Raw genomic sequence first — 17,240 nt, forward strand, 5'->3', positions numbered from 1 at the left:
CTGCCTGAAGCCCCAGTGCCACAGCTCTACACCAGGATGGCATTTCTGGGCAATAAAGTCACCCCTTTATTCCCCAGAAAGATGCATCTGCCTACAGGGATGGGAGTTACTGGAGGGAAATAGAGATTGATCCTCATCACCTCTGAAATTTGGACTTTTTCAAAAGGCTGAAGGGCACTGTGCTATTCAGCTGTACTGTGACACTCCTTTTGCATCAGTATGATGGCGGTTTCCAGCAGTAAGTCTGTCCTCACAATTACAAACCCTGCACAAGGTGAGCTGTCACTCATCAGAAGCAACTTGAGGATAACATTCTGCCATGCAGGAGCATTAAGAAAAGCAATATGAATAGATACAGGTATGGAGTAGGAAGAGGGATTTTTTCCATGTCTGGATGCAGCACTGGGATTGAGCAGTGCTGCCAGACACTATTTTACAGCATGTTCCTTCCAAAGGAGGTGTATGTTGAAGAGGAAAAAAGGAAAAGGATTGACAGAATGAAGGAAGTGTTGGAGGGAGTGATTGCAGTGTGGAAACTTATCAATCTTTGAAGCTCAGAAAAGACCCTGTTTAGATAAGACTCAGGGCAAACAGCATAATTTATGTCTGGCAGGTTTGCACTCTGACAGGTACAGCTGATGCAGTGTCAAGACTGAAGGACTTGTGAACTTTGCACTTCAACCAACTCAAATTACAACAAATATCAAGCACAACTGCTGAACACTGAGCTGTGAGAAAATCAGGGCAGGTAAAATCAGACAAGTTACAGGCAGCTCATTCCCCAAAAGTCACAATTAAAATCAGAATTGTACAATGTTACAATATACAGCATGTTACGATTAGGAAAAAAGGATTTAAAACAAAGCTCTTAAACCAAACCCCATCCAATATGGAAAGGCAAAAAACCTGCAGCTAATTTAGGCTGAGTCTGCAAAGATATCTAAATGTATTTGCTTGTGCAAGCCACACCTTTGAAGAATCCCTGAAAGTAGTGACAAAATCCACTGAGCTGGAAAGCTGCAGGTTTGCCCCTGAGCCATGGCAGCTCCTGCAGACTCTGCTCAGGTACCTTGAGATGAGAAGGATTTCAGGGCAGAAAGGCCCAACAGTTTCACGTGCCTGTTTTTTACCCTTGTGGGTAAGTCAGCATTATTTCAGGCCCCTGCATGCTGCAGTGGTCACTGTCCCCCAGGGCAGGATGAGCAGCTCCCAGGTGTGCAGTCAGAGCCCTCACATTTCAACAGAGGGTCTGCAGGACCTGCTGAAGCTGGCAGAAAGCACTCCCTTTTCTCTCACCTCTTGCCATAGGTTACTGCTGGGCTGGACAGGGCCAGGTTACATGACCAACAATGGGAGCTCCAGGAATCAATCATACCATTTTTAATTAATGTCTTGAAAGAATAAAGATTTTCAATTTGACTGGCAGTACCGTCAATGCATCCTTTAGTGCCTTCTGCTTTTATTTCCTGAGTAGCAGCAATGCCTCAACCATTTACACTGACAAAACCAGAATTAACACACCACAGAAAGCTCTTCTACCTTTGCTGGGTCCATCTCAGAGAGGCAGTATTCAACTTTTGTTGAATTCTTTGTTTGTCAATTGATGAACATTAATGCCAGCAAAAAAGTACAGTCCATCCATTCAATAGAGAAGAGAGAGAGAGCAGATTACAAATAGCTTTTAAAAACATACATTGACAAGATTTACTTTCCAATCTGTATTTCAACACAGTAACACATTCTGAACTGCAAGGAGGGAAAAATAATACTGTGGTGCCATTCAGTAAGATTTGTGAATACGAATGTCCTAAAAGCATTTGCCCTTCAGAGGAACAGGAATAAAATCTTCAACTTCTGTCATTAATTTTTTATTTCTGAGAAGAATTGTTTTGCTGCAGATATTACAGCAGATTAATAATGATCAGCAGTGCTTTGACTAAAATATGACAATCTGAATGGGAATAATTCATACGGACATCTTGAAATTATACAAACTGTAAAACAGATCGTGCTCTTACAGCCTTCCCTGTTGTGCTATTGTCAAAAATTCCAGTTTACAGTCCAGTTTCTTTTTAAACTATCACCAAAATCAGCTACTGTTTTTATACAGCACTACAGAGAAACATGACCACATGGTGTTCCACTAAGCACAACTCTGGACCAAACATATTAAAAAAAACTTCCATGCAAAAAACTCCCATTGCCTGTGAATAAAAACCTTCTACCTGGGAGGATAAATATTAGCAACAGTTACAGTTATTTTCTTTAGGTATAATAGATTTCAATCCTAGTTGGATACAGTGACAATTACTCTTAAACAGTATTAGAAACCAAAAATCAATCTGAATTGTAAAGAAGTTATAGAACTGTTGTGGACAAAAAGAAGCAGTAACCTGTGAAGCTGCAAATTTTGAATTTGCATATGTTGCCAAGTACACCTCTGCTCAACTTAATAACAGAAATACCTGCTGGTAATATGATCTGCTATGCCAAATATATACCCTAGCTATTAGTTTTCATTAAACTGTTTTTATTAAACAGTTCTTTAATTGAGTTATTTTAATCTTTGCTCTTGGTACTATTCTACCTGAGCTGGATTCTCCACTCTTCTTTCTTTGTTAGAGGCATTTTACTAGAAAATAAATAGAAAAGGGAATCATACTGCTGCTTTGAATTCAAATCACAGCATTTTTTGTTGTTTAAATAGGTTATTTATGAAACTGCTAGTGGTTCACTAAACTTACTTCTTGACAGTCTCACTGAAAGAACTGTGCCTCAGTATTTAGGCACCAAACGAGGACACACCATTCTCCACATCCTGCTGTAGTAAAGTACAGACCCCTGACCCTGTAAAGTCCCTGGGCTTACCCCTCTGCCCCATCAGCTTTACCACTTCGATCCTTTAGCATCAGGCAAACAGGGAGGAAGCAAAATACTAGAAAATAAAGTGGCCTCTTTGTTTTGTCTTTCTAATTCACAACATTCCTTGGAAGGCTGTACATGGGAAAACTACCTAAGACAACCCCTGCATTTCAAAGCAGTTAGGAAGTTACAACAATTAAAAAACCCTGAAGAAATCAGGAGAAATGCACAAAAAGCGGTCAGAGTTTTGCAGAGCAGCTCAACTCATGCAGTTACAGCTGCTCACAGGACAAAGACCACATGGGATTAACTTGATTCTGCATCCTGCACCTACAAACAACACATCCTTTTGCAGCAAGGGGACACCAGGAGTGGCTGACACTCAAACTGCAGGCAGGACACAGCACTCACCCACAGGAACACACTGAGCCTGCCTTCCAGGCTGCCTCTGGAGGTGGCTCATGGTAGACCTGTGATGTTCCATCCTAGAGGACTCCCAAGGACTCTTTCTCCTGGTTTTCAAAGGAAGTCCTCAGTCTCAGACCTACGGATGGGACCCTCTGAATCATTCTGGTTCTCAAATTGTTCATTTTGAAATTGTCTGAACACGATAAAGAAATGACAGAGTGGGAGGGTAGCTCCTAACATTAGAGAAACACCTTCAAACATCAATTCTCAACTGCAAAATGCAAGACTTGACCCAATGAGGCACCTGGAGCAAAGACAGAGGAGGGACCAGCAGCTACAGAGAGCTTTCTGAACTCTGAGCCAGACACTGCTGGCCTGTGCTCACTGGCTGCTCCAGCCTGCTCCCCTTGGTCTGTCCATCTCAAAACACCTGAGTCTTTTGGGAACTACTTACTTTGAATTTATTTAGCATCTACAGCAAAAGGGTATTCATTTCTTGTAGGCTCTGAGGATCAGCTGGTATCTACATGATTAATAAAAGGATCTTTTATTTGCTTGGCATGTAGGTCTACTTCTTTGCCTGAAATGTTTTTGACTGTACTTGAAGTGTATTTGACTGCACTTTCTTGGTCAAAGAAGGCAATCCTGGCATCACTGAAATCTGCAAAGTCTGATCTTGGACCCTGGAAGACAGGATTTAAGAGCTTAAAGAACCCATGTCCTTAAGTGAAACTGGATTTCTGGGAGAGCCATACACAAGGAACCTTCCAGCCCTAACATGGAGAAACCTCCATCTTGTATTATCAGAGATATTAGTCCTGGGGCAGGGATTTTCTTCAAGACCTTCCTCAAATGCATTTATTGGAAAAGCAAAGCCTGAAAGCCAGAGGCAAGGCAATACTCACTGCCTTGGATAGTAAAATGCAGAACTTGGGGATATTCATATGAGCTCCAAATTGAAAAATGCAGAGATAGAAATTCTATAGGGAAACCCTGTGGTAATGTCAGTATCCCAAGGAGGAATTCACGCTGCACATAAACTGATGTGATGAACAACAACTTCTGTGCATATTTGGAACTTATTTTTATTTTTCATTTTATTGAAACAAACAAACATCAATCAGCAAATATTCCCAGCTGCATAGCTAATGTCTGAATGCAATTTTGATTCAATGGGGACTCTGTATACACAAGCTTTTCAAATCATAAAAATGTAGAGATAGAGACTTGAGTGGCTGCCAACCTCGCCTTACTCAACTGTTCCTTGGGAGCAGTTTGCTAGACAAGGAGATCTTTTTTGAAACTGGAATTTAGGACAATGGACCTTACAGAGCGAGGTATTCTAATTACTTCTTCCTTGCACCCCAAATACTAATGTACTTAACTTTAAAGATTAAAAAAAAGATTTTTTCGACATAGATTTTGCAGTAGTATCAGGCATGCTAAGCACAACCAGCTCCCTTCCTTCCCCTTCTTCTGTGATTTTCCATTAGTGTACAGAAAAGACAGAGAGTAATGCTTGGAGGTCCCAGGATGCAATTGCAAAAGGATGAAGATGGAAAGTATGTGATTGCTTCAATATTTAGCTCATTAATCTTAAAGACTCTGTTTATGCTCTAGTGCATTAATGCAAAATAGTTCTAATTGCAAAGCTGAGAGATAGGCATAATTCCTTTTTAGTTTTCTCTCAACACAGTAGCAACTTATTATATTTCAGAAACTTCAATGTTTCTATAAACAGAAACTGTACATAGAAACTTTCTATATGTAGCAACCACACTGTCCTCATCAACTAGGAATTAATTTATAGAACTGAAATTATTAGTATTCTCTAAATGCTTAAGATAATAACCCGACCAACAAATAGCAGAAATCACTTGAGAGGCTGCCCATGGTATAAACACACAGTCATTTGCTGAAGAATAAAAGAGAAGCCACTCCACAGAAACACCCCCAACACCACCGGGCTCTGTGTCACTGACAGTAACACACTGGTGCAAGAACAGGGTGGTGCCCAGGGCTGGGCTAGGAGTGGCCACACCTCACAGAGACCCAGCACCACCTGCCCTGGGCACAGCCACAGCTGAGAACATGGGCACTGCTCCTCAGCAGCAGCTCCCTGGCCTCTACCACTGGCATTTCCATGGGCATGTTTCATGTTTTCAGCACTGCATGCAGTGACTCAGGTTAGGAGGGATACCAGGAGGGTACCAACCCCTGGCTCAGTGTAGGGTTAACTTGAAAGTTACATCATGTTTCTTCAACAAATTGTTCTCTTGAGGTTTCAGCAAAACAAATTATTTCACACTTTTTTTTTCCCAAATAGATTGATATTAATTCCAAAGAGCAAAAAATAGTGGTCTCCCAGGTAACTAGTGCCAAATGATGGATAACAAAGGTAACATATAGACATTGGATCTGACTTATGCAACTAGGATAAAGAATGGAGTGAGACAGATTTGGGAGCCATGCACATGTGCCCTTGCTAATCCTTCAGGTCTCTCCACTATTAACAGACATGTCCAACTTGCTCCCAGAAGAGTCTAATCTATTCTTGCAGTTCAGGCTTTCAGCTGCTGCCAAGAGAGGTGTCCATTGGAGGTGCTCCAGACATCAGAGCTGAGACCTCACACCCTGCCCTTCCCCACTGCCCTCAGCAGCCTCATGCCTACTGAGGGTGTGCTACACAATACTATTTTTCCACCAGAGTTTGCTTTTTTAAGCCTGGGCAATTATGGGGGTGGGGGAGAGCTACACTAAAAGCAGTAATTTTATGGTTATAGCATCAAGGACTCCAGAGTTGAGCAATATCCACTGACAGTGTCTGTGTGAGCTTTGCTTGGCCCCTTGGTGCTGACGTGTTACGGTTCAGTCCTTCACTGACATGGACATCTACTCCTTTACACAGGATTTCAATAGTACCTAGGCCCTTCTGATAATGCTGCCTATTCCAGTCCTGCAGGAAAATCTTTAAAAATGTTAAAAAATATTCAGTGACACTTGCCAGAGGAAGAGACCCGGGGCTATGTTTTGCAATGAAGGCAGCTGGCTAAAGGACAGAAGATCTCATGCAAGCAAAACTGCAACATCCATTCATGTGTTACTACAGCCATGGAGGAGAGCCTCAGAAGTACCAGGGAAAAGCTTCCACCAGACCAAGCAGAGCTTCCCACCAACCACAAGATGCAAATCCACAGGAAGCTCCAAGATAATTTACTTTTAGGGCCACCCAAAGTAGACTCCAACCACCGAGGCAAGCACAGCTCCTGATAAACCACTGAAGATTTCTGTTCATTATATAACTCCTCTTCCATCTGTTATAAAAGCTGAAAACAAGCAAGATAAAACCCAAGAGACTTCACAAGCAGGCAAGCATGGCAAACATACCTAAAAGTTGCCTCTGGTAATCAGCAACCTTTCTTGCACCAGACTCAGGCTCCCTACAGGATGCTAAGCAACTTGCTTCAAACACAGGAGTTTTTAAAAATATATTTTACATTTTTTCCTTAATAATTTTCTTTCATTTTACCAGAGTTTGGTTTGGAGTGCAATTTGCAGAAAGGCTGGGCACTCAGCAGCTGTAACAGAGGTCAAAACAGCTGGGGTTTGAGCAAGAGCACTGTTCAACTCTCTTAAAAATGATCTTGAGTCTGAAGAATTTCCATCTTGGAATCCCAAATGAGTCAATAGCTTTTACAAGAACTTCTTTAGCCTGCTGGCTCCTGGCTGCAGAAGGGGGACTGCTGCACACTTGCACATCATTAAGATGCAGTGCAAGCAAACTTCCTTGCCTGCCCAGCACCTGTGTACTGTTATGAGGAGCACTCTGAGAAAAACTGGTGAGGACGTTGATAATTTTGGATTCAGAGCAGGTTTTGAACAGTAGGCAATAAACAGCTCCAGGCCATGCACAGAACAAAAGGTTAAACTAAATTACTGAATAGCTGCTCATTAGCTCAGCTCTTACTGTTATATGCATTGTGTGAAGACAGCAGAGTGAGAAACAATGAATGTTATCTACAGGAACATTTAATTCCAATCATCCTTGGAGGTGAAATCTCTTGGTTGTCCCCACTTACTGTGTTTTTGTGTACACAGTGGAATTTTGAAGTGCATGAATTGAATTCATTTCAGATGAAAGTGAACTGGGAGATGTGCTCCAGGACTGCATTTAATGTGCCTCAACCTTTGGCAAATTCAGTGAGACTAAAAAAGAATGCAGAAATAGGACACTAACTTCTGGAATACTCTGAGACACGATGCTTTACAATTTCACTTTTTTTAAACTATTCTTTCTATGTAGCATATATCTGTAAAGCAAATTGTTTCTCAAATCACTGTTCTGAGAAAGAAATAGACAATGCCTCAGCCACTGAAGGAAATGAAACTGTCAATATTTTGCACATCTGCCCCTGTATTCTAGTTCTGTGGAAGAGGAAATTTAATGCAGATGGACTTGACACAATTAAGAATATCCCCTAAGCAGAAATGCAACATTCCTCTCTGACATCTTGGATCATAGGCCTGACTTTGTAGGAAAGACAATTAGCCCACTGCCACACAAGTGCACTTTTCTGACTTTCTCTTCAGTGACAAGCATCACTGTCTTCATCAGTGCTCCATGTTCAGTGGTTTCAAACCTGCTGATTAAGCAAAACTGAGTAAGTCTTCCTCCCCTTTTATTTTAAACAGATTTTGTTTGTGGCAGAAGTTGTGACAACTGCATTGAGCTTGGGCTGTAATACCACAGAGAGTGTTTATTGACTTTCAGAATATATTATTTGCCTTGCAGAAGGAATTCTGTTCTTGGAGCTCTAAGGTAAAGAGACCCACATATATGATTAGAGCTGTTTGTTCATTTGGACCATGCACAGAATGTAGCAGATGAATGCTTCTCCATAATGAAATACAATGTTTTGGAGTATTTTAAAAATCATAACAACTGTTTGTATATAGAAATATACACAGAATGCATTAGGAGGTCTATTGTCGCTCAGAAAGTATGTGCACTCAAAAGTTAATTAGGTTCACATGAGTGCCAAACTGTAAAAAGATATTAAAATCTCTAAATCAAGCACACTTATAGAGAATGTTTAAGGTTGCTAGCAAGCTGTGTCCTTCCCTAAACACAGTTATGTAACCCAGTATTTGGTCAGTGACTCTCCCTAAAGTACCCCCTCCCTATCTTGCAGACAGAAAGACCCCAGGAATCATTAACATACTAGATGTGCCCTGTGACCCCCTGCCACGAGGCACAATTAGGGAGATAAACAGCATTTCCTACAGCTGCTGACTGTGCTGTGCCCACTCTCACCCAGCCTGCTCCAGGAATGGCTCCTGCCACCTGACCAGTACTTGGCTGCCTCTGACCTTAGGAACCCTGGGAAATGAAGACTAGCAAAAATAACAGCAAAATTAACATAGGCTCCATAATCCAGAAAATCTCACTGAAACATGATGGCTCTGGATTTTAAATTTAGTGCCTCTAACCCTGCAAGCTCTCTTGCCTCTTCTTTTGGAGACACAAAGTATTACAGGGAGAAGAGACTCCTGTGAATTCACATCCTCATTTCTTGCTCCCCTCTGACAGTACCTGGCTCCCCCAGGGGCAGACCCTAGTGCTTTAGCCAAGGAGCTCCCAAATGAGGTTTGCTTAAGGAGGCTGCAGCCTCTCTCCCTGAGTCTCCCTCTGGACAGCAGTGACAATGGCACCAGCCCCTCGAGGGGCTCTGGGGTTTCTCAGCACCCTCACAAGTCTGTGACACTAGCCATGCTGTAAAGGTCAGCATTTCTATTTCTCCTTTTTCTGAATCCTGGTCTTCCAGGAGATCTTAAAAAGGACCTAAAGAGCAGATTTCTCAGATAGTGAAAATTTTTGCATGTTACCAGACTCTTAACTGGATTTGTAATTCAAGAGTCCAGGTTGCATTTCATCGCACTCTGAAGAGCAAAAGAAATGAAACCAATGAACCAGTCCACAGACCATTTTCTGTACATACAAAATTCATCATTACTAGTCTCATGAAGAGTATTAATCCATTTGCACTGTTCTTCCAAACAGGCAGAAAAACAGTAAGAACAGAAAGTTCAGTCCCTTTTTCTGCCAGAGATTAAGAATGATTTGTCTGTCTGTGGATCTCAAGCTCCCAAAGCTAGTAAAAGACCCTTGCAACTACTTCTCAGAAATACTCAATTTAGTATGTCCTTATTTTCTGACACTGTAAATAAAGTGTTCAGCACACAGAAAAATTCTCTATACCACCCTGAGCACAACATCATATTAGCTCTCAAATTCTGAATACAGTCTGCAACTTATTAGCATAAAATACTGCTAAAAATATTACGTAAAGGTGACACTGAAATGCAACACGAACTGTAAAGAGGAATAGGGGTTAGTCTTGAGGGGAGGAACAGCAGATGATGAAGAATGTATACTGTTATTAAAAGAGCAAAATAGTCTCATTTTGCAGATAAACACCAAGTGTTATTTCTCCTGATGCCTTGAGAGGCTACCTAGAACAGAGGCTAGACAGAGTTAAAGGAATAAACAGGGATTTATTGAAAAGGCTTTCAAAGGATACACCTTGGGCAGTACAAGAGCCTGGCCAAGGCTACACCCAAGATGGACAAGGGATCATGAGTTTTCAGCTTTTGTAAGTTTTGGTCCATTTCCATATTGGGGTTCATGGTCCAATTACAGCTTCAGGTTATGAAGTCTCATCTTCCCAGTTTGCTCTCCTCTATTCACTGCTGTTTACACTTTTTGGGCCTGAAGCTGCAATGGTGTCCTCAGTTCTCAGGCTGGAAAAGGATTGCTTTATCTGACTAAACTGTGAGGAGAACTTGCTAACACTCTATATGAAGTTCAGAGTTATATACTAATGCAGAATCTGGAAAATATGGAAGCTAAAACTTAAGGCATCACTCCCTTCCAAACTGCTCAAACCACTAGAGCTGCTGCCAGCCTGTACAACAGGAAAATTGCTTCTGTTCCAACAGGCAATCCAGAAAGCTCAGGCACTCAAGACTAATGCAGCACATTTAAAGGATAAGTGTGCTTTGTGCATTGAGTACATTCTTCTTGAAGATGTTCCATTAGTAATACTGAGAAATGCTCAAGTACCTTCACCAGTGACAAAATTACAGCAGCAGCTAGCTCTAAAACATTTATTTGCTGGCCTGAAAGCAGAATGGGAGAAAAATAAGGTTTTCATTAAGCCAGACAGTTGTTTCAAAGGAAAATGTGTATTTGTTGAATCAGTTTGCCTGCAATATAAAGGCATACAGTGAATAGCCAGTGCTTTTTAAGGCTAATTATCCTTCCCAAAGATGCACACTCCATCCTCTTCTTCAACAGAAGATTTCTATTGTGCCTACACATAAAATACAGAAGATACTTGAAACAAACTGAAGCACAACATGTGCTCACACGAACTCTGACTTCAGCATTTGGCATAAACTTCCTGAAAAGATGGCTGGCTGTGTAAAGACACATCTGAGTAACAACTGTCACTTGTAGATGAAAGGAATTAAAAAAAAAAAAGATTAAAGTATCTTATTAATTGTATTAATAATTGTTTCTATGCTATGTCTTTGAAAGTGTATGGAAAATGTTGTGTATCCTACTTGTATATATTAGGAGCTGCTTAACCATGGAAATTAATTTTATCATCTTGTTCCCTTCCAACACTTTCTAAAATGCAAACATAATTGATTTGACAGCCTGAATGCTGCTACCTCCTGCTGACAGATCTTTTACCTGGCTTGACTGCTGCCATCACAGCCCGTGAGGCCTTCAGCACTGCCTCGTAGACAGCCCTCTGGTCAGCTGTGAACTTGCCATTGGCAGGGAAGGTGCAGGTGATGTCAGAGCCATAGCAGTAATACTCTCCTCCCATATCAAACAGGCTGAAAAGGAAACACAGGGGAAAGAAATGAAAATTTAGTTCCAAAGAAATAGGAGAACATAGTGGATCTTTGTTTTGCTCTGCACTCAATAACAACTACATTTTGGTAGATCACCAATGTAATCTTGAACTGCTTGAACCCTGTTCTAAGTAAAACAGGATGACAGTCCCTTGGAATCTCCTGGCAGAAGGGTGCATTCCATAAGGCTTAAATGGAAACCTTTATGGGCTGTGCTGGTCCAGGATGGAAATGCTCAGAGAACACAGAAAGGAAGATAAAAAGTACATGAAGAATTCACTTTAAACTCCTCAGTTCCAGTTTCTAGGAATTCTTCTCAGAAGAAAAAACATGTCCTTTTTTTTCTTTCCTGAAAAGTGCTAGCACCACATACAGTATTCAACATCCAAAACAGAATCCCACTTAACAAAGAAATGTTAATGGAATAAGGATTATGGAAAGAGCCAGCCATAGAAGTACACACAGTACAGCTTTCTGCATCAGAGGGAGAAGAAACAAATAATGAAGTGCTTTCTTTTACAGGGGCAAAAAACCTGGCTTACCCCTTGGTCATTTATTCTATACATGAATAAATGACTCACCACTGATTGCTCAGCTGCCAGAAATCAAGCTACAAGAACAGCAAGTGGGACTCTACACCCTTGTGAGAACCACGTTAGACATTTGCAGTGCTATGCTTCTCAAGCCTGCTTGATAAGGCATTGCATTGCCTTCAGCAGGATCAGAAATCAGTAAATAACCAAATAACCACTTGGGCCAGAAAACACTTGAGCAAATAACCCCCTTGGTTCATCATGTTTGATTACAGGAAGGCACATTTTACATACAAGGTTTTGATCTCGATACAGTATTTGTGTGACCTCCTGATTTCTATGGTAATGAGTCAGAATTGAAATCTATGAATTTAAGTCTTCTTCCAACCATCCCAAACAACCATGAGAGGCTAGTCACCATAAGAAAAAAGATTTTCCTTCACTGTGTTTGAAAACCTTGGAGTTTCCCTCCTCTTGCTGCTTTTTCACAGCAGGGTCAGTCAGCACAAGCAGAAGGCAGGGCACTCCACGGGGGCACCCTCTCTGCCACTGAGTCCTAATTACAGCAGCAATTAGGAAAACTGTGCAGTGTAGCTCTGCCCCCAAGCAGCATATGTGACTAGGTAAGGATGAATATAAGCTACCACAAAAACTGCTATCACACCCTGCTCTAGCTGATCACCATTTCCAACACAACTGCTACTGAAAACAAAGGGCAGTGAATAAACAAAGGCAATCATGATAAAACTAAAGAATATTTCAGCAGGGCTAGGACTCTTCTTGCTGCGTTGCACACACAGACACATGAAGACTTACTCCAAGAACTTTTAAAATCCACTGTACAATTTCCTCCATGAACAAATCTCTGCACTGAGTGAATCTCTGTCCTGCCTGGAGTCTTTGCCAGCCTCCCCAAACTGGGCAAGGCTCAGCTGCAGAGACTTGCAGGACTGGAACATCAGGAACTGCTCCAGTGGCTGCAGCTGCAGAACTACACGAGGCTTAAAGCTGCAGGAGCAACTCCTCAGGAGAGTGCTGCAGAGAGAACTGCAAAGCTCCCTGTGTTACCAGGCTCATGCACACACCACAGTCATTCACCTAAATACAGAATATGGAATGTTAACCCAGAGAGTTGCTAGCTGAAAAAAAAGATACAAAACATACAGCAAATGTCAGGGTGTTGGACACCAGCATAGAAACTGTAAACCAGCCTGGCCGAACCTCAAAATCAGTAACCCTATCAACACTGCCTAAGTTTTGATTTTTTGGTAAGATTCACTTCTAAAAATTACTAAAGATGCACATAAAAATCTACAGATACAGAAAAGTAGTTGCAGCAACTGGGAATCATGGAAGAAGCTGCTACATGCTGCAATGTACCAACAAGAAAGAGATCAGTTCTAAATCTTTGAACACATCCCAGACTGACCCTTTCAAGGTCACAAATCAAGCTTCAGGGTACTTTCAAGTTTCAAGTCTTCAAGGTCCCAGACTGACCCTTTCAAGGTCACAAATCAAGTCTCAAGATGCTCTGTGGGCTCTGCAGTGGCTCTGTGGTCTAACTGTTGCACTTACAAGTGTAAATGCCAATTCAGCATGGTGACAGTAAAGCTGTGACTAACAACTTGAGAACTTCCTGAACATGTCTACTGGAAGTTGCAATGCTTTGTATATTTTATTGTATATTTTACCCTGCAAAGTTGTTATTCTGAACTTACCAGAGGCAGAATTTTACCTATGTCATTAACCTTACAATTATCAGCATTTTCTGAAACCCATTCATCACTCAGTGGCTCTTAAATAATTTTTGAATTAGTGGAGAACTGAGCAATGGGAAAAAAAAATATCACAAAGCTGATGGTACACCAAAACAAGGCTCACAAGCTAGGAAGCACCATTTGTTCAGGTCTCTTGGCTTCCAGACAAGAGGAGACATGAGGGAAGATGATCTTTCAAATTCCACCACAGATCACAGCACACCATCCAGCCTGTATGCTTCAGTGAGAAAGCATCCAAACCAAATGGGACATCTGGGAGATATTTTGGCTCTTATCAGGAATTCTCTTCCATTTAACTTCAGTTGGGAACATATCCATTAGCTAAAATGTTGCCCAAGACATGGAAATAGCCAAAATGTTGTAGTTATACTGAGAAAATAATAGGAGCCTGAGAAGATCCCAGTTTCATATATTTGCTTGCCAGGCAAAATAAATGGTGAAGCACGTTTATATCAAATAAAATGTACGACAGCTACTATCTTTTCCTGACTGACCAGAAAAAAATTCTAAAAGAAGGTTTCATATAAAAAACACATTTATTTTACCCTGAAATTAGATGATAAATTGCTAGTGAAAAAAATACTACTAGTGTATTCTAGTTTGTTCTCAACTGCATGTACAAAATTACCTGTCTGATAGTGTAGTCTTTAAAGGGTCACACACAGAAACAACTACTTAATGCTATTTGGACTGTTATCAAATGTAGCAGCAATATAAACAAATTAAATGCAGAAATGAAAGCAAGCCTATAGCTTACCTCTTAAGAGCTGTTTAAAAACAGAACAACACATGCAATAATATCATAAACATTCACCAAACCCTACCATATTTCCCTCTTAGATAAATTAAGTGCTACACATCTAGCAGACTGTATGTGGTCATTACATATGCATTGGATATACTTTACATTTTGTATAACAAAACTTAACTGTGAGTTCTGTCTTCTGCTGAATGATGAAAAACTTCATTCTAAAAATACCCTTTCACTGCTCCTTTTCCAGCAAGAACACAGTTGTGAATTGCTGATTTCAACGAGATGATATGGCTGAGGCTGTCAGGTTTCTGAGGCATTTGAAAGGGATGGTGAACAGAGGAGTCTTGCTGACCAAAGAGAGACATTAGGTTTTATGTCAAACTGTTCATTGATTTAGCCTGAAGCTAAGGAAGCCAGCTCAATCTCATGACATATAAAGCAGGTTTAACAGTCAGAAGACCTGAGCACCCCATGAAAATTCCATGTTACTGTTTCAATTTATTTTCTAGAATGACCAGGAAGCTATACCATAAGTAAAAGATGCATAGCAAAAATAGTCCAAACTTCTTGGAAGTATGGACATAGCTCTCCCAATGGAGGCTTCAGTTCTGTGTGTAAACATAATCTTTCCTACAAAACATATTGCAAAATACTGTAAACATTACTAACTAAAACTGAACAATGCAAAGTATAAGAAAAATCAGATAACGTGCCAGTTGCTCTACTGACAGAATGCCTTGCTTATGTACCAGTAATCCAACATTAGCCAACAGCACTGGAACACAAGGTGCCTTCTGCCTCCTTTATAAGCCACCTTCAAAAATAACTAAGAGCATTTAATTACTTTCACAGGGAAAAACATAAACCCACAAGTTTAAATCATTCTGCACATAAACCAGTATCATAGTCAAAAAGAAGGAGAAACGTGTGTGACATGCCGCAGCATTGCAGAAAGGCTTGGCTGGACATGCCCCTCCTCACAGCAGCTCCCCAGCCCTTCCCAGCAAGTCCCTGCAGCAGTTCTGCCATGTACAACCAGCTGGGGCTCTGCTCCCCGTGCAGGAACCCAGGAGGGAAGTTTGGAGGAGATATTTCAAGTCCTGTCAATTCTAAAATGAATACAGGTTTGTAAGTCAATGCTGGAACTGAAGCACAACGTGAAGCACAAAAGCTCCTTTCCCCTCCTTTCCCTCTGAAACAAAATGGATGAGTAAGACATGGCTGTGTTACTTTCACAGAATATTGGCACCACAAAATGCAGATTTATAGTTATATTTTTTGCTTTCAAGCCAAGAAAAATAATATGCATTTTGATATTGATTTTAGCTTTCTTAACCTTTGACTGTGAAGCACCATGAAACACTTTGCGTAACACTTTAAATTTGAACACTGTGGACTATAAAAAGTCATAGTTCTTTTCTTCATAAAGTCACTGTATACCATTTTCAAAAATAAAGCATCATCTTCCTTTAAGCATGTGTTTTACTTTTATAGGCTTGCTGACACTTTTATTGTCAAATAATTTGAAACTGCCAGGCAATGAAGCAAATTATGGCCAATATCACAATGGGAAGCAATACTTTATTTGGGATATCTGAGCCATGTGTATGAATTGTTGCGATCCAACCACCAACCCAACCCAAAGACAAGCTCTCGCAGGCATTTTTGGGAAGCCTACATCTACTCCCACGAGCTAGCACATAAAGCTGTCACCTTCCTGCTCCCCAGATCTGCTTGATCTGTACACTCAGAACTGGATCTGCTCATGATAGTTATAAAATAATGACTCTTGTGCAGCTGTTAATGCGGCACAGCGATGACTGGGTGAAAGCCAGGTGGATGTCCTGCTGCACCCCGACCTCGTGTCCTTCTGCGCGTCGCCCGCCTGCAGCCCACGGCCTCCCCACGGCCTATTCTCAGGACAAAGTCCTCCCTTCCCCTGGGTGGCTTTGCAAGACTAGCAATTAGAAAACTGATATTGCCCTATCTTTCCGTGCCCTCCTCACTCCTCAGGTTAAACAGGTGTGAAAACTGAAGCACTGTGCTCAGCAACATTTACTGTGGTGTGAGGGGTTTGAGCCATTACTAACCAGCACACCTATGAGCAGCCATGCACATGAACTGGTGCCAGCCAGTCTTAGGACAGCGGGAATAAAGGTACACACAGTTTTGTCTTCCTCTTACTGCCATAAAAGCAAGTCAACCCCAGCTGGAGATTTATGCTGTGTGATCTCAGCATACTCTGCTCCGAGTTCACAGAGCGCAATCTGTGCTTTACACTTCATGCAGCAATTAAATCCTTAAGTATTCACACACCAACAAAATCCAACTGTTTGTTTGGTTAAACACTTCTAAGGCAATTTCAAGCTTAAGGGAACTAGGTATCAGCATTTCTATGAGATATGTTTTGGAAACAGGCCAACTGATGTGGAAATAGGGTGGTTTAATAGGCGACCACAAGAATGCATTAATGTAAATGATATCACAAAGAAGAAAACAGAGAGATAAGTGACACATACTCTTCCATACACTTACACACTTGCATCTTGACTAGCCAAGAGTTATCAATTAAAAGAACAACACTGGGTAAGATAAGATCACAAACCCAAGAGAGAACTGGGACAGCATAGTGTATAGTCCTGCCACGCTCAGGAAGAGGTTTTTGGGAGAAGCCTTGCTGTTACCAGCTTCCATCTGACATGGCAGACAAGGAACTTGTACTGGCTCTGTCTTGAAGCCAGGCATGGCTCACTGGTTTAAAGCCAGCTTTTTGTCATCAGCACCCGTGGAGTCAAGAATAACATTTTAAAAGTGTCGGAGAATACTTTTTGTGTAAGAAATTTGATTCTGAGTATTCACAGGAAATCAAGGTTTTGTTTAAGCCTCTTTTTCAAAAAGAGAGGCTGTAGCCACACAGATAAATGTACTTACAGCTGCATCACTACTCTCCACCCAGTTGCAAGTTAGGTAAACATGGGG

At 41.2% G+C, this 17,240-nt stretch overlaps 1 protein-coding gene across 1 annotated transcript in view; it reads right to left on the reverse strand.

Moving 5' to 3' along the window:
• Positions 1 to 17,240, reverse strand: part of PEPD (peptidase D) — a 145,434-nt gene that overhangs the window by 26,616 nt on the left and 101,578 nt on the right. Inside the window, exon 12 of the mRNA XM_041396265.1 lies at positions 11,030 to 11,178. Coding sequence (XP_041252199.1) covers positions 11,030 to 11,178 — 149 coding nt within the window. The remainder of the gene's footprint in view (positions 1 to 11,029; positions 11,179 to 17,240) is intronic.

The sequence above is a fragment of the Onychostruthus taczanowskii genome, unplaced genomic scaffold (genome assembly GCF_017590055.1).
Source record: "Onychostruthus taczanowskii isolate IOZ18803 unplaced genomic scaffold, ASM1759005v1 scaffold127, whole genome shotgun sequence".
Lineage (NCBI taxonomy): Eukaryota > Metazoa > Chordata > Aves > Passeriformes > Passeridae > Onychostruthus > Onychostruthus taczanowskii.